Raw genomic sequence first — 27,248 nt, forward strand, 5'->3', positions numbered from 1 at the left:
CGTTAGAAGATTTGCGTTGGCAGATCTTGTGGGACGGTTGGAGGGTTGTCTCGTAAATCTAGCTATAAGGTATTGTGGGGCGGCATAGTGGAGACATTTGTGTGTCACGGAAGCTATTTTGAGGAGGATTCTGTCTTTCGTGGATAGCCAGTTGTTAGATCGTCTGAAGTCAGAGATGTGGGCTTTCTTGGGAGTACTTAGGGCTGCTCTCAAGGCATTGTTTTGTAAAATCTGAATCTTATTGGTAATGTATTTGTTACTTCCTACGTATAGGGCATTACAATAATCCCGTTTGGACAAGACAAGGGCTCTTGCTAGGGTGATACAATTATTAGGGGATAGGAAGCGCTTGGCTGCTCTGATTAACTTTCAGGTGTAAGCAGTAGATGAGGCCATGGAATTGACTTGTTTATTGAAGGTTAACGTGGAGTCAAGGTAGAATACTAAAGTTTTGACCTCCTTGGCTACTGTGATGTTACCATTTATTTTGAAATTAGAGTAGTTGTGTCCTAGTTTGTTAAGGTTTGCAGGGGTGTCGAGGATGAGGGGTTCCGTTTTGTCATCATTCAGGCATAGACCGTGAGAGGCCATCCATGCCTGGATGATGAGGTACACTCTATTCACAAAGGCCAAATCCTTGTTGTAATCGTCCGTCAACGGGATGAGGATCTGTGTATCATCAGCGTAATTAGTGTAGGTGATATCCAGACTGTCTAGATCATCAAAAAGGGGCTTTGTGAAAATGTTGTGTTGTACAGGGTAGGTGACACACAGGAGCCCTGGGGCACACCACAAGTGATGGGTATGGGGTCAGCGGCTGCTGAGGGTGAGAAGACGCACATTGTTCTATTGTCGAGGAAGGATTGGATCCATACTATTGCTGCTTGTGAGAAGTGGGCGGCAGAGTCTAAGTGGTTAAATAGGATCTTATGGTCCACTAGGTCGAACGCTGCAGAGAGATCAAGCAGCAGCAGTAATGCTGCTTTACCGTTGTCTCTCAGTGCATCTATTTGTACCTTAAGGACGATGAGTGCAGTTTCATTTCCGTGTTGTGGTCTGAAGCCTGACTGACGTACTCCTAAGAGGTGGTTGGATTCCAGATATTGTTGGATTTGGATGTATGCCATTTTATCAAGAATCTTAAGCAGGAATGGGACTGTGGTGATGGGGCAGTAGTTTGTGGGAATGGACGGATCAAGTGTTTGTTTTTAAGTGGGAGGACCCAGGATTGTTTCAAGTTGTTAGGTATGGTGCCGGAGGAGAAAGAGGCATTTATGAGTTTGGAGATGAATGGGGAAAGGTCAGGTGCAGCATCCTTTATGATTTGGGCTGGGCAGGGGTCACTTAGGCAATTGGAAGGTTTGAGGGTAAGGATGACTTTTTCTACTTCTAGGATAGAAACTTTATTGAAATTGAAGCACGGTATAGGTGGATTAGGTAGTGGAGTAGGCTGGGGCAGAGGCTCGGAAGTTTTAATAGTCTAAGGGGCAAGGAGGAGGGTTTCTTTTTTGTTGCCGATCTTAGCTTGGAGGGTCGCTACCTTATTGGATAGGGCACCCTGAATACTAGTGCACCATCTTTTGTCCTTAAGACAGGTGTCCGGGGCTTGTATGGGTGTTTCTATCTCTTTGAGGATAGTGAACACTTCTTTGGTGCTTGAATTGGCTTGAGTAATGCGCAGGTTATATGATGATTGTTTGGCGAGGATGATTTCTATTTTGTATAGGGTGGCTATTTTACTAAGGTTGTTTTTGTTGCTGTCAGAGGGATCTAGTCTCCAGATTTGCTCACTTTTGCGTTTTTCTAGTCTAATTGCTTTCAAGTGGGGGGTGAACCAAGTGTTCACATGTTTTTTGGGTTTACTCTTTCTGATTTTAAGTGGTGCAATGGCATCTAAGGAAGATAACATTTTATTGTACTCCTCTACCACGGTAAAGGGATCTGCGTAGTCAGGGAGCAAGTTCAGAGTGGGAAGAATCAGGGGAATTAGTTTTTCAGCTCTGAAGTTTCTTTTATTTCTGGTATGAATGGCAGGAGCTATATTGTTAGCAGGTAGGGGAGGTGTAACCTCTGCGGAGAAGGAGATCAAGTGGTGGTCTGACCAGGGCGGTGGTGTTATGGAGATATTGGATGTCTGGCAGTTGTACTCTGCTATCCAATCGAGGGTCCTGCCTTTAGTGTGGGTTGAGCCTGTCACTTTTTGGGTGAAACCTAGTTCCTTGAGGGAGTCGTTAATATGTGTGGCGTTATGATCTAATGGGTCACTATAGCCTAAGTTGAGATCTCCTAAAAGGAGGCATTGTGAAGAGTTTTGAGGTTGTCAGATAAGATATTAATAAGGTCTTCTTCGAAGGAGCCTAAGGGGCCAGGAGGTCTGTATATGAGGTGGATGGACAGGGTCTGGGTGTCGAAGATGGTCAACTTGGCAGTGAGGGATTTGCAGGAGTCTACATTTTGTGGCGTGGTGAGTCTCAAACTTAGACTAGTTTTGGCAATTATAGCAAGGCCTCTGCCTCGGGATTTAGTACGATCTAGTCTAAGGAGAGTGTAGTCCTCTGGAATGGCTAGCATGATCATTGGGCCTGCTGCTGCGTGAAGCCAGGATTCGGTGATGGCGAGGAAGTCCATTTTTTCTGTCTGGAGTAAGTCTGCTATTTCTGTGGCATGGGCCACCATGGAGCGGGCATTTATGAGTGCACCTTTTAAACTGGTCTGAGTGGATTCCAAAGGTGGTGTCTGGGTGTTATGGAGGTATTTTGGGTGGATGCTGAGGTCTCGGGTGATCCGGCTATTGTGCTGGAGAGGATGCTGGGTATTGATGGCATTGTGAGTGGGCATTGTAGAAGTGGGCTGAGGGCCACTCAAGGTTCTAATAGTGTTGTTCATGGGAATGTGAGAGGTTTTAGCTAAGGGTTTGTAAATTTTGGGGAGTCTGGCACAGAGTTTAAGGTTTCTCTGGAGGAGACTGCATGGTTTAGTAATCAAATTAGTGTGACTCAGAGGTTTGTTGTAGAGGGTCGCAGGAGTTGATGATGGCAAAAGGTTTGGTATGCTGATTAGGTGTAGGATGGCCCTCAATAGGATAGTGTTTCCCTTAGGGTTGCTAAATGATGTAAGGACGGATGAGGGGTGTCTATGCAAAGGTATAGTGGTGGGATAGCAATGGGTGGGACATAGTGAGGCAGGTTGAGTGTGCAATACGGATACAGCGTGTAAATACAGGTTCAGGGTATATTTGTAGAACTAACGGCAATCCGTGGTGGAGCAATCCGGCAGCTGACAAAATTAGATAGTTAGGGCGGTATACAGTGACAACTAGCTGAGGCAAAAGGTACTGTGCAAAATCATGTAGTTGGGCGGCAGGCACAGAGACAGCAAACTGAGGCAAAAGGTACTATGCACAATCAGGTGGTTGGGCGGCAGGCAATATACAGAGATAGTAAGCTGTGGCGGTAGCACAACAAGGCAATAAGCGCCGTTAGATAGTTAGGGCCGTGGGCTGGCTAGGTTAGGACTAGGAATGAAAAGGCAAGGAGGCACCCAACTGTCAACAGTAAATACGTAGCGGGCATGTAAGTGTTTACATCAGCACAAGAAAGTCCTTAATCATTACGTGCAAGACAGGCATCGGTAAACAGGGCAACGGGCTGGCAGCCAGCCGTGATGCATTGACAGATGTCTGTAGGAAAGAGCAAATAGTACAGGAACTGAGCACAACGATCGCACAATGCGGCAGCAATATGCACATGTGCATGAAAAGCGAGTTATTCTGAGGCATGCAAAATCAAGATGGAAAAGTTAGTTCTGGAGAGGAACATTAGAGCATTGAGCAGCAGTACATTATAGGGCCGGTAAATGATTGCATTAACTGGTCATGCATGCACAAGATGGTTGTGCTGGCAGGGTGAGGCAGATGAGGCATAATGGAGGGGTAGCAAGCAAGTCACTGAGTCAATGGCATCGTACGTGTGCAGGTGTGCTTCTTACCAGTTCCCTGGGGGTCACAGGAAGCTAGGTCAGGTAGGTCCATGCACAGTTGGAGAAACTTTTTGGGCAGTCGTAAAATGGGCATAGCCTCTGGCCCTAGGCTCTGTCGGCTCCAGACAAGCTCAGGACAGGAGCCTTCCTTCGGTGGACTGGCGCTCGCCTGCCGGCGCACGTGATTGGTAGAAATAATGCACAGTAACCAATCCGGAGGCACCAGGCATTTGGCTGTTAGGCTGGCTGTGATGGGCTAAACACAGAAAGCGGCAGCCATTTTCAAACAGGCACACGCTTTACAAGTGGGTTGGAGTGATCGTTGTAAGTCAATGTTTGTAGAACACTGAGAGTGCAGAAACGTGCAAAATTACACAGTGCCTTAATAAGCCTGTCCAATAAAGATGCGTGCTGCACTGGAGTGCCATCCGCTCGGAGGTAGCCCCTATTTTCAAATGTACTAACCCTGCCTGTACGTTTGTCGTCACATAGGTGGAGTCACTGTACACAGTCACTTCCTGCCCTTTGTGATTCTTGTGCTGAAAAGTTAGACGGTAGCCTAGCACTTGCTACAACTTCAAACCTGCCATTTTCTCTATGCCTCACTACAGCTGCAGCAGAATACCTTTCTCTACTAATTTGATCAATTCTGGAAGAACCATCAATAAAGAGAATTTCCCCTCCTGACAAAGCTTTTTCTTTCACACGAGGTATATCATAAAATTCAACATAATTTGCACAGTCATGCACATGATCGCCTTCTGCTATTGGTTCAACTACAAATGTGGCAGGCTTCACTATTTTACATCTGACAATTTTGGTTGTTGGGTTCGAAATCATTACTTCATAGGCTGGGTCTCTCTGAGATGTCAATGTACCTTTGGGTTTTTCTAAAATGGCAACCAGAGCATGCTCCACGAAGAGAGTCATAGAGCAGCCCATAACAATGCTTGTAGACTTCTCAATTGCAGACGCGGCGGCTGCCAATGACTGTTCGTAAGGAAAGTGACCTTTAATAACTGGGTCTAGAATTCCACTGTAATATGCTAAAGGCTTGGACCCCAATGTGGTCCTCTGTATCAGTACTCCTCTCATGACTGTCACATTCGTGTGCGAAAATAAGTAAAATTCCTCGGCATAATTGGGAATTCCTAAAAACTGAACTGTACAAATAGCTTTTTTCAATTCCTCAAATCCTTCCTCCATCTCCTAAGTCCATTCTATTTTAACCTCATTCACCTTTACTTTCTTTAAAGCTTAAAAGGGTCTTGTGTATGAACTATAGTCAAACACCCAGGCTCTAACATAGTTGCATAGTCCCAAAAATGGTTGCATCTGTTTTTCTGTGTGCGGTTTTCATAATCGCCTTAGCTCTTTCAGGTGCCACCTTTCTTTCCTCATGTGAAATCAACTGTCCTATGTATAACATCTCTTCTTGACAATATTGTAGCTTCTCCTTGTCTACCTTGTATCCTTTGTCCGCCCAGTGAGATGTCCTATTGTGGGTACATGCATACCCCCGTACCTGTGAGGGGATTTCCTCCTACCACAGTGACTCCTCCTATTCTAGGTGTCAATAATTGTCCAGTGTTTGCATACTGCTGTGTCTGCATGGGGGCATGTTGCGACTGCTCATGCGGTGGATTCATTTGTGCTTGCTCTGCCTGTTGCATTCGCTGCGCTTGTGTCTGATACACTATCAGATATTGGGCAAACCCTTCCCTAGTTTGTGTGCCATATGGTGGAGGATAAGCTATCCCCACTCTTGAGAATTGGCCATTCTGTACATTCCCGTGGCTCCCACATACGCGTGCAATGTGCCCTATTATCCCGCAAGTCCAACATACAGAGGGAGGCCGCCTGACTAGTCCCCCATGGTTAAATCCTTCTTGCGCATGCGCATTCTGATTCTCATTCTGCGCATTCTGAAACCCACCTTGATTGTTTTGGAATCCACCCCTTTCTCTATAGCCCATAACTCCGCCTCACGGCATGAACCCTTTCCCTCCTTGGTCCATCGGGCACTGATTATTCGCCTGCGATGCACCCACTGCTTGCTGCATTCCCAGTCCTTCTCTGCTCGTCAATCCGCCCCTTCCAAGGTGATTTTTGACAGTTTCATCTGAACTTATTTGGCTTCCTCTATTTTCCTAGCCTTATCTAGAGGGAGGGAGGAGAGAAAAGGGGCAGGGGCGAGAGTGGCCTAGGGGGGGGCGGGCTAAGAGATGTTGTTGCAAGAAAGGCTGCAGAGGTGAGAGTGGTCAGAATGGCCTCTGTTTTGGATGTGAAGTGAGCAGCCAGGGCCGAGCAGAGGGCCTGGGTGGATGCAGTAGAGGATATTGATATTTTATTTGTATTGCGCTCGTTCACATGTGTTTCAGGATGACGCTGCCGTAGGGTTGGCCAGTTCCTTGCAGACTTTGAAAAGTTTGGCTGTGTTATTAGATGCCTCTGAGAGGCGGGCTTGAATATGGACTCTCTTTTTGGATCTTATGAGGAGTCGTATTGTCTTTGAAGAAGGCTGCAGGCCAGTTCGTCAGAGGGTAGACCTGTAGATCTCTATTTCCGTTCTGCTGCTCTGCACTTGCGTTTAAGGGCAGCCAGATCGGAGTTTTACCAAGAGTTGCACATTTTGGCAGGCATCAGCTGGACCCCCCTGACAGGGGCAAGAATGTCGAGAGTGTTGGAGCTGGAAAGGTGAAGGTTAATGAGGGCTGTGTCAGGGTGGGAGTCAGCCGCAGGAGTCGAAGGAGGTGAGTAGGTGGAGGCAAAGGCAGTCACTGACACTCTTCATAGGCCGGCAGACCTTGAAGGCGGTCGGTGGCGCAGGATGTGCCAGTGCTATAGGGGAAGAGAGCTTCAGGTGTGAAGAGAGAAGAGAGTGATCGGTCCAGGAAAGTGAGGTACTGAGAGGGATAGAGAGGGGGATGTCTGTGGAGATGAGATCATCCAAGGTATGGCCTGTGGTGTGTGTTGAAACAGAGGGTAGAATGGAGAGATGAACCTGGATGAAAAGATTATTGCAATAATACTAGTGAAGAGGCTGGAGCCGATACTCCTGCAACTTATTTATCTGGGCCAGACTGGTATTGTGGTGGGCAGGCAAACATTCGACAATTTCAAGAAGTAGTTCCACTTGATTGACAAGAATTTCAGGGAGAGCTGGCCCTATTTTGGTGCTAGATACCGAAAAGGCTTTTGACAGGGTCAACTGACCTTCCTGAAGGGGATTCTAGCAGATTCGGGGTCTGGATCCAACATTATCCAATGGATCTCTGCCATCTATGCAGAGCCCACTGCCAGAATGAGGGCTAATTGAATATTATTGGCAAACTTACCAAGGCATTTTATAGCTTTTGTTTCTTGCTAAGATATGCTGGGGCACTGTTAGCATGGAAGAATGAGACTCTGCACCTATTCATAGTCCTTGTGACGTCCAAGATGGCAGCAGACCCTCATATAGACTCATGCCTGCCCCTTGTCAAGTCACATTATCCCTATCCCATTGACCAGTCACCCAAGAGCTGGGCCCTATTGCTTAACAGCCTCCAGGCGGTGCGAAGACACTACTATAATAGACAGTCAGATGAGTTTGGTAGTGTGGGCTGTGCGACTAGTAGTTAAAGGAAGGAGTTTGATGCAGAGTGGCTAGAGAATGGAGTACTGAGAGGAGAGCAGAAGGAAATAACAGGAGGTTAGTTGGAGATGTGATGAATCCTACAGAGTCATCACTTATCCCCAGCATATAATCTTCTCCCTAGTGGCCAGGGGAAGGCAGCCACTACCTGATCCTAACCCTTGGGGCGTTATTATGAGGGAGGATCACATGGGAGGAGATGGCTGCCAGGGAGATGTGGTGACTCTGTCATGTGAGACGCAGTATTCTTCCTTTGTATGAGAAGAAGACCCTATAATTCCATAGTTCCTGATGGCATATTGTCATTATACATATATAGTTGTGAGACCTCCGCAACCTTCTTGGTAGTCACCGTAGGCAGACTACCATTCATGCCTAATATGCACATAAAACAGTGTTAACATCTCCTGCTTCTAATGGTTTTCATTTAAACAGAGATTCAAACAAAACAGCCTTAAAAAGTCTAAAACGCCTATGCACTTCAAATCCCATAAAGCCTTGAGTACTGAAACGAGGAAGATAAAGAAGGACTTAATAAGGAATGAAGGAAACATCAAACTAAATATGTGGCATAGTTATCATGATGAAAATCAGCTGTGTGGGACATTTAAACCTGGCGAATTCCTTCCATTTAGGAGAGTAGAAGGAAGCCGCAGAGCGAATGAAGTGGGACGCGGCACAGACAGCAGAAGTAGACGTGAGGAGGTGAACCATGCTGGGGTAAACAGATACTTACGAGCACCCGCTTTGAGTCACAGTGGCCCATAGAGACGTGAGACCAGGAAAGGTGTTGCAGAGGGTCCGGAGAGACAGCCAGAAGGTCTGCAGCAGTGGCGAGGCTGTTGGACGTGGTTGTGTGAAGCCGCTTCAGTTTCCATAGTTCATGAGCGTGGAGCCGACGCTGGAATGAAAGGAGGGTCTGCGAAGGCAGAGAGGTCTTCGGAAGGATACAGCTTCACTGCAGCAGCATGCCATTGTCCAGAGACACTATCAAACACTGTTGAGTCTGCCAATAAATGTTGGGGTCCACGGGCGTTCAGACAGGCATATGGACAATTAATTCTTTTGAATACCAACCAAGTAACTTAAAAAGACAGAACTTGTATAAATCCTCATGTGAGAGAGCTCAATATGGGGAAAGCTGGAGTAAATGTTATCCTCAGTAGATAAATATTAATGAAGAAGCTAAAATGCAACATTTGTAAAAGTCTCCTTATATGAGAAGTCAATTTGGGGAAAATTGGAACAAGCAAGCAAAAGAGTACTAATGAAGAAAGCCAATGTCCATAAATGAGATGTGAATATGGAGAAGTTGGGGCAAGTAGTACTTGAAGCTACAGAAGAACTGTGTTATACTTGGCAAGAAAGTAAACATTGTGAGAAGTCCTGGTTAAAGAAACACGTCAGGCAGTCATTTCTTTTGGGAAGGAGATACCTTGCAGGAGAGCAGGGGGTCTGACTGGCAGTATACCAGGTAATCCACTCATAACTTATGAAGGGAAATGACTTGGTGAAGAGATCCCTGGCAGCAGAGTAGGATATGATATGATATGGCATTTATAACGTGCCTATACACAAGTGTTTCAAGGTGCGACGAGGCACGGGAGGGGGAACAGAGGGAATACAAAGACAGTGTGACATTGAGATTGCACAAGTTCAGGGGAGGGGGAAAGGGAAAAGTGTGCGGGATACATAGGATCAACAGAACAAAATAAATAAAAATAAAAACAATAGGTAAAAAGTGCGGACAGTTTGTGGCAAGTGCAGTGGTAAGTGTAGACATCAAGTGTAAAGAGCTGGTAGGGGACTGTAGAGATACAGAAACAGTCCCCAAGTGCACGAGTTGTCCGGGAGGCAGAAAAATTGAGTACTATGTGTCATCGCAAAGAGCGGGCCCCTTCCCAAGGGGCGGCCTCAGCTTTCAGCAACTAAGCAATGTAAGCAAATAACTGGCGAGACACAGACTGATGGTAAATCAAGAGTCTTGTATTAGGCAGCCAATACACAGCATACAGAGACATCAGCGGGGAAGTAGGAACACAGCATGCGAGTAGTCTAGCAGTTTGGTACACAAGCCTCTTTCTAAGGCCCCCACCCTAGAGTGACGGTTTATATAGCATATCATAGGCAAACACTAATATGTTTCTGTGCTTTCACAATGGGGGTGTTACTTTGCACGACATTACAGACATTTGGCAAGAACTGTCTACATCTTACTTGTGACCTTGTGATGCAGCCCTGCAGGGACATCGTGTTGTATGATGAATAACCAGCATTCATAGAACCCCTTCTGTTATCATCTCCCATATACGGGGCTAATTCTAAACATGAAGAGAATACGCGGAATGGAAGGTCTGACGTGTCCTCTGCCCTAGGAGGGGCTTGGGCCTGTCCCGGGTAATGCGTGTATAGCAGGCATAGGGAGGTGACATGGAGGGTCTGAGGCCTAACTGTATGGGAGAGCCAAATATAGCATACCGTAGCATAGCAGTGCATAACATAGCATAAGAAGAATCCTACATAACCTAGCATAATAATAATCCTACCACATCAATGTTATGTACTGGGGATACAAATCTGTACCAAATCCCAGTTGTATTACAAGGCAAAACATTTGGGCCCAATTAGATGCAGGAAGTAAGGGATGTGCCATAAAAACAGAATTGCTTCTTCAAGGGTGGAGATCTATGGGACGGAAGATCATAGAATGTATTCCTGGCCAAACAAAGGGGCACCCACAAACTCAAATCCCTGTTTACAATACTGGGGAAATAAGTGCAGTTATTAGTGGCCATAATACCCAAACTCCCAACTCAATTGGTTTTTGGGAGTGAAGTACCACATTTTGATTATTTAAAATATCCAATAAGACCCAACATGATTGTCAGAAAACATCCCTTCCATATTCCCCAATTCATTCATAGGTAAAGGAAGGGTTACCATCAACAGACAGTTTGGGATTGGGAAGCCTAAACTCAGAAACCTCTTCCTTATATAGGGACGGCTGTTGGTTCTCATCAAACCAATAACTCTAGAGCGGGAGGCCAGATCTTTAGAGGAATGGCATGCAATGAATCCTATGGAGTCATCAATGATCCGCAGCCTAAAATCTCCTCGTGTGTGGCCAAGGGAAGGCAGCTGCTACCTGATCCTAGTCCTGGGGATGGTATTATAAGGGAGGATCACATGGGAGCAGGTGGCTGTCGGGCAGAAGTGGTGACTCCATCAGGAGGGACGAAGTATTGTTCCCTTATATGTGAAGAAAACCCTATAATTCCAGAGTTCCTGATGGCATATTGATATTATACAAATCCCTTCAGTTATGAGGCCTCAACACCCTTTTTGGTAGTCAACCTAGGCAGAGTACCATTCAGCTCATATGCACATAAACCACCCTCAAGATCTACTGTTGCCAATGGTTTTAATTTAAACAAAGATCCAAAACAATACAGCCTTAAAAAGTCTTAAAAACCTACGGACTTCAAATCCCATAAAGCCTCGAGTACTGAGACGAGGAAGATGAAGAAGGAGTTAATGAGCAATGAAGGAAACATCGATCTAAACATGCATGATGGAAATAAGCTGTGCTGGACATTTAAACCTGGTGAATTCCTTCCATTCAGGAGAAGAGAAGGAAGCTGCAGAGCAAGCGAAGTGGGAAGTGGCACAGACAGCAGAAGAAGACGCAGGAAGGTGCACCACGCTGGGGGCAACAGATGCTTGCCAGCACCCGCTTAGAGGCACACTCACCTGGAGAGGTGTGAGCGCCGGAAAGGTGTTGCAGAAGCTCTGGATAGACCGCCGGAGGGTCTACAGAAGCGGCGGGGCTGTTAGACAAACGGTCGTGTGAAGCTGCTTAGGGTTCCCCGGTTCATGAAGGCGGAGGCAATACTGTAACCAAAGGAGGGTCTGCGAAGCTGGAGGAGTCTTCCCAAGGATATAGCTTCACCACAGCAATGTGCTATTGTCCAGAGACGCCATCAAACGCCAGTGAGTTTGCCAATACATGTTGGGGACCCTGGTGTTTGCAGACAGGCATATGGACAATCAGTGCTCCAGATAAGATTTTGAGGTGGGAGTATTTTACTTCCTATTTTTAAACTTTGAGAGTAAATATAATTTCAAGAGAGTAAAAATGACTTTTCTCCTTTGCAAGAGAGTATAATTTATGTGACATCCAGCCGACTTGTGCAAAAACTGCATGGAAATCCTTACCAATGCGGCGGCTTTCTGCATTGTGACAGAATGCACCTTTCATTATTTCTCTTAGGTCTGGCCATTTGATCTCTCCTGTATATATTTAAATGTTAAAAACATAAAAACCTAGCCAATGACATAGTAAAGCAAGCATGAATTGTATTATGTGTTGAGGTTCGATGCAGAATTGTCTTTTGAGGCTTAAAGAAAGTCGTCATGTCCTGTAGCTATTACTACCTAATGGTATGCCAATGTTATGATACAACAGTGCAGAGAGGCAAGGGCTGCATGCTAAATTCTATACCCAAACTCATGGTCAAATTGTCATTTATATAGCGCATGTACATAGAACATGTTTATCACAATAATCTCCAAATCGAAGTTGGCACTCCTTTATCGACCTCGAAAGGATGAAAGACTGAGTTGGTCTTGCCGAGATTCAAACCTGCAACCTACAGATCACACACAGATCGCAGAAGTGAGCGCTCAATTGGCTGAGCTATCTTATTGGCTGACATCCTTCAGAGGTCCTTCAGAGGTCCTTCAGAGGTCAGTAAACTGAGTATCGACTGAGGTATAATAATCACAGTGCCTAGATGTTCGACGAACCATGCGCACATACAAATACCTATCTGGATTATCACAGAGACAGGTTTTGCTGAGTTAAAATGTAACTTTTATTTGTTTGTTTTTGAACAGGCTTGCATCTCCTGGAGAGTTAGGTTTTGGATGTTTTAATTGTAGTCTTGAAGATTTGAGAGGCTATAACACCTGTAATTGGTGTAATGACAATCACTCACCCTTAAGCAAAGACTCTGCTGCCACTGACCATTTATACTAATGTACCCCATTGGCTGCAAGGTTGAATGGTTGTAAACTAGACCATGCATACTCATCATTTTACACACTGTTTTTATAGAGTATAAATTAAATTGTAAGTGTAAAAATGATCTGCCTCCGCACGATTATGAACACAGCACAGGACCTCTGAAAAATACAATTGTGCAATACTGGTTTGCTGTCACTGGAATAAAAAGCATAATTTGATACAAAAGATTAATTCTCAATTGCAACTTAGTTTTATATTTGATTAATTATACAATCCTAAAATACTAGGAAAATAAATATGCATAGTGCTTCTGTTTGCTCCATGAGCATCTAGACACAACACAGCAAAAGCTGAATGGAAAGCAACCAATCCTTTTAACCAGGTGTGCAGTTTCCCTTTTTGAAAGGATTCAGAGAAATACATTCTATTTCAGAGGCTTTTCTCCATCGCTTGCAATTACATCCATGCCGATAAAAATCAAAAGAAGCATTCTTAACCATTACACTGCCCTGTGCTCTAACCTTGTGTGTAAATGTATGCAGGAAAATAATAAAGCTGTCATATTTACACAATTTTCATGCATAAAAAGGCCTGGTATGACTCTTATGTGGAGGTCTGTGGACAATTAAACAATTATTTTGAATACCAACAAAGTAACTTAAAAAGACAGAACTTGAATAAATCCTCATGTGAGAGGGATCAATATAGGAAAGCTGGTGTAAATGGTATCCTCAGCAGATAAATATGAAGAATCTAAACGGCAACGTTTTTACAAGTTTCCTTATATGAGAAGTCAATTTGGGGGAAATTGGAGTATTAATGTCAGTATGGGGAAATTGGAGCAAGTAGTACCAGAAGCTAAAGTGGTGTAAACAGTGAAGAAGTACAACATAGGTATGCTTGAAAAGAAAGTAAACAGTGTGAGAAGCCCTGGTAAAAAGAAAAGGCAGTCAGTTCTTTTGGGAAGGAGATACCTGGCAGGAGAGTAAACCAGGGGGATCTGCAGGACCCAAGTGAGGTTTCCCTGCAGGGGAGCATACTAGGTATTCCACAGAGAGCTTATGAACAGAAAAGACGTGGTGAAGAGATCCTTGGCAGGAGAGTATACCAGGAGATCTAAAGTCTGTATTCTTGATAAGCTTTAAAGTGGAAGAGACACTTTTTGACATCCTTACACAAACCACAATTGCTTTGAAGAGTCAAAGTCTTAAGAGAGTGTTGTGAAAATACATTTCTACTAGTTTTGGTGCACCATTGTTTGAAAAGGGCAATGTTCTCATCATCCCTAAGAAAGTCCTTAGACCATCCTTAGACCATCCTTAGAACACCATTGTTCGGCAGAGACATTTTTCATCTTTGAGAAAGTGTGGTGTGAAAGACATTTCTACCATTCTTCAAGAACTATTGTTTGAACTGAACATTTCCAATATTACATCTGAAACAATTCAGGGGAAGGGAATCACCCCTTGGGTACAAGGATTGTTTTGTTGGATTGCTAAACATAGTTTTTGCACTTATTTTTCTGAGTTTAAAGCAGAGATATTTACCTTGCACATTTTGTTGTTTACTTTTAGTGTGAGGGTCAGATACCTTTTGGACACAAGGACAGTTTGCCTAAGTTGGACGATGAGACACAGACTGATCCCTAGTTTTGATTTCATAGGCAGTGAAACTCTCATTTGGATAGGGACAGAAAGGCCTTTATCAAACCCTTTTATTTTAATAAAATGTCTAATGTTGAAACGTTGTGTCTGCCTCTCATTTCTGACCCCTCACAGAGAGTGTGAAGAAGTTTGGAGTAAGAAAGTTGTCATCAGGGGGAGAAGAGAGTTTGGAGATTGTAGGAGGTTGCCATTATATTTGTTTGTGAATGGAAGAGGTATATCAGATGAGATAAGAAGACTTTAAGAAGGAAGTTGAAAAAAGAGTATATTACCATCAGGAGGCAGAGAGGTGCAGAGGAGTGGAGGAGGTAGACCATGATAAAATTGTGCAAGCTGGGAGAAGGTTAGAGGGAGACACATATATCAAGTGTGAAATGATTCTTTTATCCCTGGGAAGTAAGCTGTGAAAAGGATGGAGGAGGAATGGTTTCAGAAAGGAAGAGAAGAGGAGGAAACATTGAAGAAAAAGAACCCTGAGAGGGACAGCTGGTTAGAAGGAAGGAGGCGGTGAAGAACCTTAGCATCTGTGACAGAGATAAGATCACTAGAGAAGTAGATATAACCACTGGGGAAGGACACTGTGCCTAATCTCGAAACAGAGAATAAGGAGGTTTTGGCAGACCAGTTCAGTCCAGGGCAGAATCTAGAACCATAGGAGAAGGTACGAGATGGTGCATTCTTGCAGGGGTCAGGGAGCGTATAAGGGCCAAAGAAAGAGTGTTCCAGGCATCAAGACCACCGAAGAGTTTTCAAGCAGGTCAGGGACTTTGGATTGTGACTCTGAGAACAGTGACAACAAGCCCTGAGCCAAAGCGGTACCTCTTCCACATAGACTTTCCGGAGGAGTTCTTCCAGCTTTTAACCACGCCTGAGAAGTGTTATCCACTGATGCCTGAGCACCAAACCCAATTGATCATGATACAAGAACCCCACAAAACCCACAACCAGAAAACAAAGACCAGAGTACTTGACTGTATTTTCAAGTTGGACCACACTGAGTCCAATGATTGGGTCTCTGCAAGGAATTCTGTATTATATTTGGAATTTAGCTGAGAGACTTCCCTCCTTTCCTGCTGAAATGGCCCTCCTCTCCTAACCTTGACTCTCACAAACCTCATCCTCAGTAGTCTCTTCCAACTCCCTCCTCCCTCCAACTGTCCCCACCTCTCCAAGTCTCTACCGCTCTCTTTTGCACAAACCTTCCCCCGATGCCCTCTCTTCTGTTCCAAATGCTTCTTTGCTCTGCTTCAAAACACCCACACGAGACCTTTTTGTTTTTGCCTTATTTCCAGCTTGCATGGAGCTGCAAAAGTGCATGATCACTGTTGCTAATAGGGAATGGTTCCTTTGACTGTGTTCTCTATTCCAGGGAAGCATGTTGCTAATGGGGATTGGTTCTCTTGACTTTGTTCCTCTATTCCAGGGGTGTAAGTCTCCTTCCCGCGGGTCACCCAAAAACCGCAGACTAAGCCTCTACCTACCTCGTGCTTCAAAAGCAGAATCGCTACAGTACTCCCACTAACCGAGTCCCTGCCAAATCCTTCTGCTTCTGTGGGATGCGTCTTGATCCCTTCCCTTTTGGAATAGACCTGAACTCCATTGTAACCACGGGTCCTGTGTTGAAGGGCCTGCTGGTATAGCTGTGTATAATTACTTGCAGGGGTTGGTACCATCTGGGCTGTGAATGTGTATGTCCCCTGCCATACGAAGTGGACTAAGTGGGGGGACTAGGGGATCCTCCTGATACTTCCCTCGGGCCCATCATCGCATGCCAGGTGGACAAACCCTTGCTCACACCACCATTCATCTCCGAAACCAAACAGGAGACTTCATCATAACTCCCAATGGGCAAAGGCAAGGACAGTAAATGCATTTTGAAAGAAGTGGTGGCCGACAGAGCTGTCCAGAGTTCTGAGAAAGTAGGAAAAGTAGGGTAAAGGCTTATGCCATGTGGTATCCAGAGCAGGCAGAGACTCGGTATAAAGTGCATTTTACTAGCAGACATTGGCCCTTATAGTAAAAGCAACTCACCTCTACTACAGAAATATCTATTTAATGGTAACTTCCCTGCCTAAGTAGTGCATGCGATACACTTACATTATTGACGCCATATAAGAGTATATCATGCGTCAATCCCCTGAATACTCAACTATAACATGAATGTGTACCTTGTTGACATGCAAGTGAATTTGGGTGCAGAGATAGCCGATGAACATATACCCTAATTGTGGTACCATGATTGGTCTAGGCTGTGGGGCCACCTGTATCCTGTGTAAATTGTCTTCATCCCATAAAACATTTGGCAAGATAACGGCAGGCTGTAAACCCTCTTCTATAAGTCCTATGAGAACTTACTGATGTTTGTGTTCTTGTAATATTAAGGTTTGAGTCTATAGAATGGATATTACTGGCACTGATCATGGTTCTTTGTGATACAGGGAACTTTGCGAGTGTGCACATCTCAGCTCTAGGAAGCATGGATGTAGATGACCCCGGAGAGAAGACAAGTAGCAATGACATCATTGGTGCTTCCCCTGGAAAAAGGAAAAGGAAGCGGAAGAACATTGCAGTGTCTGACACAGGTAATGAGGCAGCAAATGTGATGAATGATGTTGGACTGGGTGGTGGGCCATTACTGGGTTTAGCACCACAACATCACTCACATTAAGCATCTGCCTCTATAGACCCCCAACTGGATCTCCCTCTTTTAAACAAGATCACATCCCAAAATTACAGCTATCAATCTGTGCTTCAGACATCCTACCTGCCCTATTTAAAAATGGACAGTTCTTGCTTTGGGTATAGAATTGGCATTCCTTTAATTTATTTTTGCTCTGTGTCCCCCTAGGAGATGCAGGAGATGCCATGATGCCTGGTGAGTGGGGGCCTATTAGCAAGATGAGGCGGGGTGAGGCTCTTGCCATGTGAGTGTTGACAGGTGCATAAGCTATGTTGCCATAACAAATGTGTGTTATGCCTGGCTCTTCTATTGTGTGTGCTGGTTATAGGTAGTTTGTTCTCTTTACATTTCACCCCAATGCAATTTCATAATAATTGTTTCTTTGAAGATGAGATGCTATGATTGCAGTGACAGATCTGTTATCAATTGCTTGAAAACAAAATAGCTTGAAATCTTAAATTGGTGCAAATCCTTTCCTGGCCCTGTCCCTTCCTTAAGTCTAAGCTTTCCTTAACCCTAACCTTAACTCTTAGTCTAAACTCTAAAGTAACAGTAACATTCACCTGCTCATAGCCCCGAACACTGTTTTTCAGCAAGGGACAAGACCTCAAATCTTGACTGTTCCATTACCATAATGTATGTTCTGCAAAGACATTGTTTTGCAATAAAAAAATGAAAGGGACATTTATTTTGGTGAAAAATAGTAACTGGCAGGAACCTATTCATGCCACTAACGCTCTCGACAATCTCTGGGTTCTAATACTCCCTTTCTCTTCAGATACAAGCAAATTTAAAATGAACATTGATACAGAGGTCTAATCATGGTTTACGAGCTAATGAGCCTTTATTAAAAACATAATGGCCCCTCACAAGCCTACCAAATATTATAAAAATTAATTACCAAATTCATCATATCTACAACAGTGGATAACAATTCATAATTTCATACATGTTATCAGATTTATTTCCTTACACCAGAAGATTCTGAAGGCGGTCTAGCATTTTTGATATACTTTAACATGGTGCTGCATTACTCTAGAAAGTATCCTGGTTTGCTTCAAAATCAATCATTTTCAAGGTGGTCGGAACTCTCATGCACACATCTCACATACATAACATGTGGTTAATGTCGACAGCGTTGTAGTATTTACATAAATTGGCATATCTTCATTGGAGCCACACATGCGATGCACACTATTACAAAATGTGATGAAGTACCATTTCAAAATGACAGAGAGACCATCTGGGAAGTCTGATGTTCCAAATGTGGCCATGTTATCCAGCTCATGGCAGACTGAAGAAGCCCTGAGCTAGGAGAGAACAGAGTCTTGCTTTGGTGAAGAAGCTGTGCACAGTGTGGAGGCTGCACCTGGTAAAACATCGACGTAAAAGAGGGAAATGCTACAATGCTGCTATGGAAACGATGGAAGATCTGAGTAACAAGGCTGTGGTGGCTTTACAAAGGCCATGACCAGAAGGCCTACTGGATATCCAACACAGGGCTGGTGAACACTTAGAACAATGTGAAATGTAACCCTGCTTAAAGGAAAGCAACCAGAGTAATGCTGAATGCTGGGAAGAGTGGAATATGTCTCAGGGACTTGAACTGTTGGGCCCACATGTGTGAAGAGGCACTGAGCTGACGATTGTTCAAATGGAGGTGAGAGAGAAAGCAGCGGATGCATACCCAAAACAAGGGTCAGAAGACAGAATAGAGCAAAGATATTTGAGAACGAGTCCACTCAGGATAAACAATAGTCAAAACATTAGGGCTGCGCCTCAATATGGTGCAAAAGGCCCTAGAGCACATTGGAAGAGGGAACATTGAGACAGTGATTATGATGACAAACACTGCATGCTAGGACAGAAAGTGCAAGTTCTGAGAGAAGACCGATCAAATCAACAAGATCAGAAACACTGCATACTGCGTCTCAGTGTGTTGTCCTTGAATATTCTGATTAAATCATTGCAACCAGAAACCTTGCTTCCTGGGACTTCGAGTGAAAATTCCTAACAAACCCTGAAAAGCCATATAAAGAAAGAATGATATGCACTGGGGCTCTTTGTGGGGATTGTCCCAGCGAGAGGGATCAAGGATAGCTTAGGGGCAATGCGCTCGCTTTGGAAGCAAGACGACGTGGAGCAACACAGGTTTGATCCCCAGGTCCGTGCTTAGAAACCTCTGGGTATTAAGCGTGTTATAAATAACCAATTAGAATATAATTATATAATAACAAAGGTCTCTACTTGCAGTTGTCAAGCACAGCATCACATCTGCTTTGCACACATGTTCTCTAGTTTGATGCTTCTGGGTCAGTGTCTAGTTGACGTGTTGGTACCGGGCCCCTAGTTCAGTGTTCCAGTGTGCTGATGTTTTAGGAGTTTGGTTGTCAAATCTAGCCCCAAAACCCCTCTTCATTGGTACGTGGCAGGGCACTCTGAGGATGGCTCCCTACACCACAAAATGACTTCCTTGATTTAACATAGCATAAGGACACAGAGGCCGCTGGCTTGGTAAAGCCTGGGCAGGATTGTATCAGACCCATCAGATGTACCAACAAGAATTTCCATAACAACCGAAAAAAAAATTCAAAACATGCTGGAGAGCCTATCGCCAGTAACTGAAGAGGATGCGCAATCCGTGATATTTAATTTGACTAATATACCACTCTCTCAGGCTGAATCCAATTTGTTATGTAATGGCCTCTCATTTGCACCTAGTCAGTCTCTACCCAATATTTTATTAGAAAGAGAGATACAACGATCTTTGCGGAAAATTAGTCTGAGGATTTACTTTGATAATTCTAGTACCACTGACATAGCTTACTCCCCTTTCATGTTAAATTATCCTTTTTGCCACCCACTTAAGATATGCCAAAAGATTGTTGACTTTTGAATCAGTGATCACTACTGGGCTTACTGGTATTTTGTCAGCCAATTGATTTATTAGATTCAATTTACCCAAGCTAGAATGTCAGGCTTTACAGAAAATTCTAAATGCCGTCTTTGTCATGAAGCCTGCCAACAAGGGCAGCAGAATAGTGATCCAAACTACTGAAGATTATGATAAAGAGGATTTCAGTCAGTTGTCTAATTTCATGTATTATCTTCAGATTTCAAAGGACTGTACACCGCAGTTGACTATTACTAGTCATGATATCACTGATAAAGTTTACAAAGAAGGGATCGCAAACTCTCAAGATTATACGTTTCTTAATCCTGAATCACAGAGGATTCCTGCTTTTTACCTGTCATCAAAAGTTCACAAATCTGTTGTTGTGCCTCCATGTTGTCCCATTGTGTCTGCTTGTGCATCACTATTAGAACCAATCTCAAAAAAATGTTAATTCTTTCATCAGGTACATTTCGATGTTAGCAGATTCATATCTGGAAGATTCACGAGATGTGATAAATTTGGTAGAACACATGCCTTTCAATTCATCTACTGATTGGTTGGTTACCTCAGCCTCATTACAAGTTGGCCGGTCCGGAAACACTCCAAGTCTGCCAGTAGGGACTCTGATCTACCAGCAGGCCTGACCTGCCATTATATCAGGCCCCTACCAGCAGATACATGCCGGAATCACCAGCACTGTTACGAACAGTGCTGGTGAATCAAGCAACCCCATCCCATGGAGTCCGGACTCCATGCAATGGAGAGTTACCAGCGTCTCTGCCGCCCAAAATATCTTTGTAATACCGGGATATCTGGCAGCAGAGACAGTACAGTAGTTCCCCGGTATCCCACCGGAATTACTGGGGGGATACCGGCGAACTCATAATGAGCCCTAAAGAGTCTTTGTATACCAACATCCCACAAAAAGATGCTTCTGCTAAAATATGGCTGATCGCCATAACCAGCCTGGTTCATGTAATATTCCATATAGGCCCCGGGGTCTCCATAGTTCTTCACCACAGCTATTATAACGTTGTTTTATTAGTCTTTCAGCTGGAGCAGTCAGAAGTGCAACCGTAGCCAGATTCTTGCATATTTAAATGATACAAACTGCCCCTGGTCGTCTCTTATCTGTATGTTGATGGTGTTGAAATGGTTTTTACACACAAGGACGTAATCAGGCTTGTTGTATTGAATGTTCACAATATCGTTGTTGTTCCCTTTAATCTCCACGGTTCTAAGCAGCGGGCATAGCTATCCCCACCCTCTGATACTCCACGATATCGCTGTAAAGCAGTAAGCTATTAAAAAAACCTGTTAATATCAGTGCAGATATTGTCCCATGGTTCTTTACTTCCAATGTGTTGCATGCTTACCAATATGTTACACAGTCTTCCCATTGTTGAAAACCTAACAGATGCATCCGGCCCCTGTAAAAAAATGTTCTGCTGAGGAGAGTCTAGGTGTAGCTTTGTATCGCTGTACTCGGGTATGATTGATACTGCTTTGTTGATGACTCTGACAAGTTCCTGTATATTTGGATAATGCCGCTCATGGAACCTGCCCGGCCAGAGCTTTGGAGAGTGTGTTTGTTTTATGTTAAACGTGGCTTCCCCTGGGGCTAAAGTGTCCCCCGATTGGATATACTGAACTTCAGGGAGCACCACCATCCATTGCCCCATGCAAATATGTTTGGCCAGCTTCACAGTGAAGTTGCATATTTTGTTCCCTGGGAATGTCTCAGCTGAAACGTTGCTGGGGAGCATAATATAAAAAGGTGCAGACTCCATGCCGCCCTATTTCACACCCGTGGCCTCTAGGAATCCAGCGGGCACTATGAGAAATCTGAGGGCATTCTCACATTTAGCCCTCTGAGTACCCCCTCCCAGGTAACCAAGGCTGGCAGATCCTAACCCCCGGGGTTGGATTTACAAGGGAGGATCACTTTGGTGTAAGGTCCTTGAAGAGCAGGAGTGCGGTTCCCTTAGACAAGGTATGGTATCCCCCTTTCCTGAGACTGGCCTACCCTATTTCCCCTCAGCCTTAATGGGTTACTATCACTCCCAACCCATCCTTTTCCACCAAGTACTGAAACAAGGAAGAGGAGACTAGGAGTAATACCCACTTCCTATCTTAAAAACCACTCTGGTACTGGGACAAAGTAGATGCATACAGAACACTCTAAAGGTCAGGCAGGTCCCTTTAAATATGGTCAGACATGTCCCATAAATAAGCTGTATAGAGGTCAGGCAATTGGACTTACTGACCCATACCTGTAGACCCTTTATACTCCCAGGGAGTATAAGAGGTGGGGCTGCATACTGGAGCAGAGAAAAACTGCTGAAGTGGGAATGTCACATGAACTCGCTGCAGGTGTGGCAAAACAGCAGCAGGAGTGGTGTAGTATCAGCAAGAGCTGTGGCAGACCATGGGGAACGAAGTGTGCCGAGACCGAGAGACCTAAAAGGTTGGAATCCAGTCTTGTGATTGGCAGTAAAACCTGCGTTCCTAGAGGGCATGCAGCGGCAAGCAGTGTTGAGCGGGCAATTCCCAGAGTCCTGTAGGACATTGCTTGTAATCTCCCAGAGTTGGAAACACGCCAGAGACACATAGGGGCAGTTTGCAGGCCCTGGTAGCAGTGGAAGAAGAGGAAAACTACAGTCGGCAGTGTCGCAGTGTGAACAGAAGCAAACTCAAGTATCAGTGAGTTTCTACTTAGAAAGAGACACCAGCCGTTCTGCACATGAATGTGATCGCTTAGTGACACTGTAGTAACCAGGCTGTAGACATTGTGGAACAATTCTGTACCGACAAACTGTAACTGCGAGCTAACATGAAGTAGCAAACCACTGGCAAGTCTTGTACGCGAACTGAAACAAAGTTACAACTCATTGTTAAAGTAACTGGCAAATTGTATAAAGAAGGAGTCACTCACGAATGAACTTTTCACTATTGAACACACTGAATCTCCATGGTTAAAGCACTTAAAGGGGATTTTACTACAATAGAGTAGAAACCAACCCTTAAGAGGAACCAAGAAAGCTTATAACCTGATCATAGGAAATATTGGAAATGCTGGTATGGGTGATATTGTGAAGTAGAATGCAAAAACCAGTAAGATTCAAAAGCCAGGAGGTTGTGAGAAGCCAAAACCTATGCAAGCCATATTGAATACCGAACTGAAAGAAAATTGCTATTTGAGTAAACCAAAGTCAAATAGACATATTGAATGGCACACTAATAGCAAACCACACTGTGAGCCAAACTGAAGGTATGTGAAGGAGTGAAACGTTGTTTGAGCATCAAAACTGCCAAAGTGAGAAAGGCTGTCTGAATATAGTAATGGTAATCGAGAGGAAGAGTTACAAGTGCATGACAAGCCAAGAACTGCATTGAAAATTATTACAAGGAATCTAAGTGTGAACATTGAAAAACCCAAGGCAGAAGAGTCTGTAAGGGGCGCAGCAGCTTTGGGCAGACGTATGGTTACGTGGCCTGTGATGGTTGGACTGTGGGGTCTAACAACTGCGCCTAAGACCAGGTAGTCTCCTATTGTGAACTTTTACAGACACCAGAAATCAAGCCAAGGAAAAGTATGGTGTTACTGGTGTTACTGGTTGCGTGACCTGTGATGGGTGGACCCTGTGGTCTGACAAATGCGCCTAGACCTGGAAACCCTGAGTGAAGAATAAACTGTAAAGAACTGTGAAATAATTGGTGAAGCAGACCAGAAGGTGGATCAAACAGAGCCAATGTTTTCTTTTGAACTTTGAAGCAGAGGAAACCAGCGTTAGTGCTATGTTGAAGTCTGTGGGAAGGGAACCCTGAGATTAAACCAACAGGAGAACTCTGTCTTGGGGAAGGGAATCCCAAGATCTTTTTATTTGTGAACTGTGGTCCAGTTGAACGTGGAGAAGGTAATTGCATAACTTTATTGAAGTCAACCTCTTATGGAACTATACTAAACTTGGGGGATAGAGAACACAAGAAGAACACAAGCTGAGAGCATCTGGGGCTTTATTTTAGAACACTTATGGGTTTGCTAAGACGATTCCCACATCATGTTCACCATGGTTACTATAGTTGTGAGGGCACGCATAGGTTTTGACACGGACAGACTTTTATTTTAGACCTGTAGACAGACATTTCTTAGTTTTCTTTAGGCAGGGAAAATCCCACCATAGCATAGGGAAAGTTAGGCATTATGCCATTCTGATTATTAATAAAGCTTTGTTTAGAAATATATATCTGTTGTCTGTGTCATCTCTCTTGATACTATGCCTGTCTCACAGCATCCAACTGTTGAATTTGTCTGGCCACCTTAGCCATTTGACTAGATATTGTTTTCCGGTTCCACAACCTTTACTCAATATGATTTTATTGATTCTATAAACTTGCTGTTGGTCTTTGCTAACTTTCTGGATCTGGTCCCTGTAAAAAACACCCTTGAACACTCTCCCGTGAATAATTAATTAGTTTGTATATATATATATATATATATATATATATATATATATATAGAGGCCCTCCCTTTGAGTCACTTCATCTACGATATAAATCTCATCAGTGTAGTTCTGCTCATATCCCTTTGTAAAGACGGGCTTGTGTTTTGAGATCTGCACATGATTCCCCTATTTAAGGGGCATAAGTATCGTCTTTTTAATAAGTCTTTAGCCGTACAATTTTTTCCAGACTTCCAGGGAATTCTGGGGCGTTACAGCAGCGGGGGTGGTTTTAATAGATCTATGATCCGTGTTGTTATGCACATTTATAAATGCAAGTCAGACCTCCTCATATCTACGGGTGTTTTAGCCATGAACAAATCACCACAGCCGCGTTTTAATAGTTTACATAAAACGTTCTACAATGGATGCTTTAACTTGGGAGTGTGTTAACAAATGATGCACCCCATGCTGCTTTAGAATACCCTGTGGCGGCTTATTTAAAAACTCCTTACCGAAGTCCATCTGTAGTTTAGCAGGAACTCGGCCTTGGTTAATGTTGCGTTTAAAATCCGTTGCCACAGTGTGACTCGTCTTGTTCTTTAAAACCTCAACATAGGTATATTTTGATAGAATGTCGATGATGGCTAGAATATAGCGGACACCATTGTTGTCTTCACAGAACTGGCTCATTGTTGATCGAGGTCAGATTCCATGGTCTTTCGCCTTTTAAAATGTTCTTGGACTGGCTTATGTAGGCCTCCTTCCCTGAAAGCTACGTCTTGACCGCTCCCTGTGACACCTTCTCACCATCGGTTCGCAGTTTACTGCACATGCTGTCAACCACTCCATAGCTACCAAAGCCTCCTTCATCATGATATATTTTTGACAGCTTCATGCCAGATATGTTCACCCATAAACACTCGACATAAAGACGCAACCAGGTTTTATACACAAAAGATTTTTATTAACATTAAAAACATGTAATTGTATGAAAAATGTATTCGCATTAAAATACTAGAACAATCGGTCCTGCTACAGGCTCCGTAGTACATGCGATTACTGCGCACATTGCAAGCCACTGCCTCGATAATCTCACATGTCGACATTCCATCAGGCGCTCAATTAGATATACTTTATCCCCGCCCGTTTGGGAACTGTTTTCTCAATGATGTTTCTAACAGCCATCTGACACACGGGTCTGAACTGCTTCATTTTCAAAAAGGTTATTCACTGATTCTATAGCCCATAATGTTTTTCGCACGCATTGTTCAGCCCCTATGCCAATCCTTATCTGTTTTAGCAGCTGTGTCAAGTGCAGCAAATCTACTAGTCGTTTAGTGCTCAACACGTAACATATTTTATGTAGCGAATGATCTGCATAAGATATTTCCAAACATTTGTGAGCATCCTGCTCGGGATCATCAGTTTTATGTCCGTGGCACCATCTGTAAAAGTGTTGTTATAAACATGCCCAAGCCACTATAGCCGTAAACCCTTGGGTAACCCGAATATCAATGCGTGAGAGAACCGCTGAATCTGTATCTTTCTCCATTAGCGAGATGCAATCCTTACACTGACTGTTATCCCCTGGGCTTTCAATTCATTTTGAACATTTGAACAGCAAGCACAGTGAATAATAACATTGGGGCTCGTTACGAGTCCGGTGGTAGCCGTGCCGGTAAAACCGCAGGCTGCTGCCAGACCCTTAGTGATTAACCAGTGCTGGACTTGCCGGATTAACTGGGGCATTACAGCCCCGGTGGTCCGGTAAATCCGGCGCCGTCAATTCTCTTAATCCCCTCTCCCGTAAAGTCACATAAGACTCCATGGGAATGGGGACCACGGAAACACTGGCACTATTAATAACGGTGCCAGTGCTTCTATGAAAGTCAGTCCTGGCAGGTGGCAGGTGGAACAGCACCCGCCAGCAGACTCGTAGTTTGCCGGTCCTGAAACAGGCTTAGTTTACTGCCTTTCCAAAAGGATACTTGTATAAAGTGCCGAGACATCCATGGTAACGAGCCACGAATCAGATTCCCAGAAGATTGTGTCCAATTGTTGATAATATGTTTGGTGTCTCTGATATAGGAAGACAATGATATTGCTAGTGGTTGAAGCTGGTGATCAATGTATTCTAATATGTGCTTTGTGAAGGAATCGATACTGTTAATGATGGTTGACAGACTGGTATGTCTGTAAAAGGTTTATGGATTTTAGGTAGAAAATAAATTGTTGAAATGATTGGAAATGGTGTGATCATGTACTACTATAGCAATATCATTGTCTTCCTATGTCAGAGATACCAAACATATTATCCAACAATTGGACACAATCTTCTGGGAATCGGATTTTTGGCTCGTTACCATGGATGTCTCGGCACTTTATACAAGTATCCTTCACACCAAAGGCCTACAAACAACTGATTATTTTCTGAAAATGAGATCCATTTCAAATCAAGACCAAAACAATATGATGCTTGAAATACTGCATTTTACTCTGAGCAACAACATTTTAATTTTCAATAAGCAATTATAGAAGCAGACCCAAGGGACCGCCATGGGTGCCAAGTTTGCCCCATCGTATGCCAATCTTTACATGGGGCACTATGAGCATGCATGGCGGCATCCCTCCTTTAAAGATAACAACAATGTCATATTTTGGGCACGGTACATTGATGAAATTATCATGATTTGGAAAGGCAACACAACCCAACTTCACCAATATTTTGAGCACCTCAACAATAACACCTATAATCTCAAAGTAACCACTCAATACAGTCAAGTATCAATCAGCTTTCTGGATATCAACCTCTATATACAAGATAACAGGATACACACAACTCTATATATCAAGCCGACTGCAGCAAATAGTACTCTACATGCGACCAGCAATCATCCCAGGCATATAATCAATAATATTCCT

General features: G+C 43.9%; 1 protein-coding gene across 1 annotated transcript in view; it reads left to right on the plus strand.

Moving 5' to 3' along the window:
- RCC1 (regulator of chromosome condensation 1) overlaps positions 1–27,248 on the plus strand; it is a 589,822-nt gene that overhangs the window by 149,294 nt on the left and 413,280 nt on the right. Inside the window, exons 2-3 of the mRNA XM_069622944.1 lie at positions 16,744–16,887; positions 17,154–17,180. Of these exons, the coding sequence (XP_069479045.1) occupies positions 16,782–16,887; positions 17,154–17,180 (133 nt within the window). The 5' untranslated portion in view covers positions 16,744–16,781. The remainder of the gene's footprint in view (positions 1–16,743; positions 16,888–17,153; positions 17,181–27,248) is intronic.

The sequence above is a fragment of the Ambystoma mexicanum genome, chromosome 11 (genome assembly GCF_040938575.1).
Source record: "Ambystoma mexicanum isolate Mex_15411 chromosome 11, UKY_AmexF1_1, whole genome shotgun sequence".
Classification (NCBI taxonomy): Eukaryota; Metazoa; Chordata; class Amphibia; order Caudata; family Ambystomatidae; genus Ambystoma; species Ambystoma mexicanum.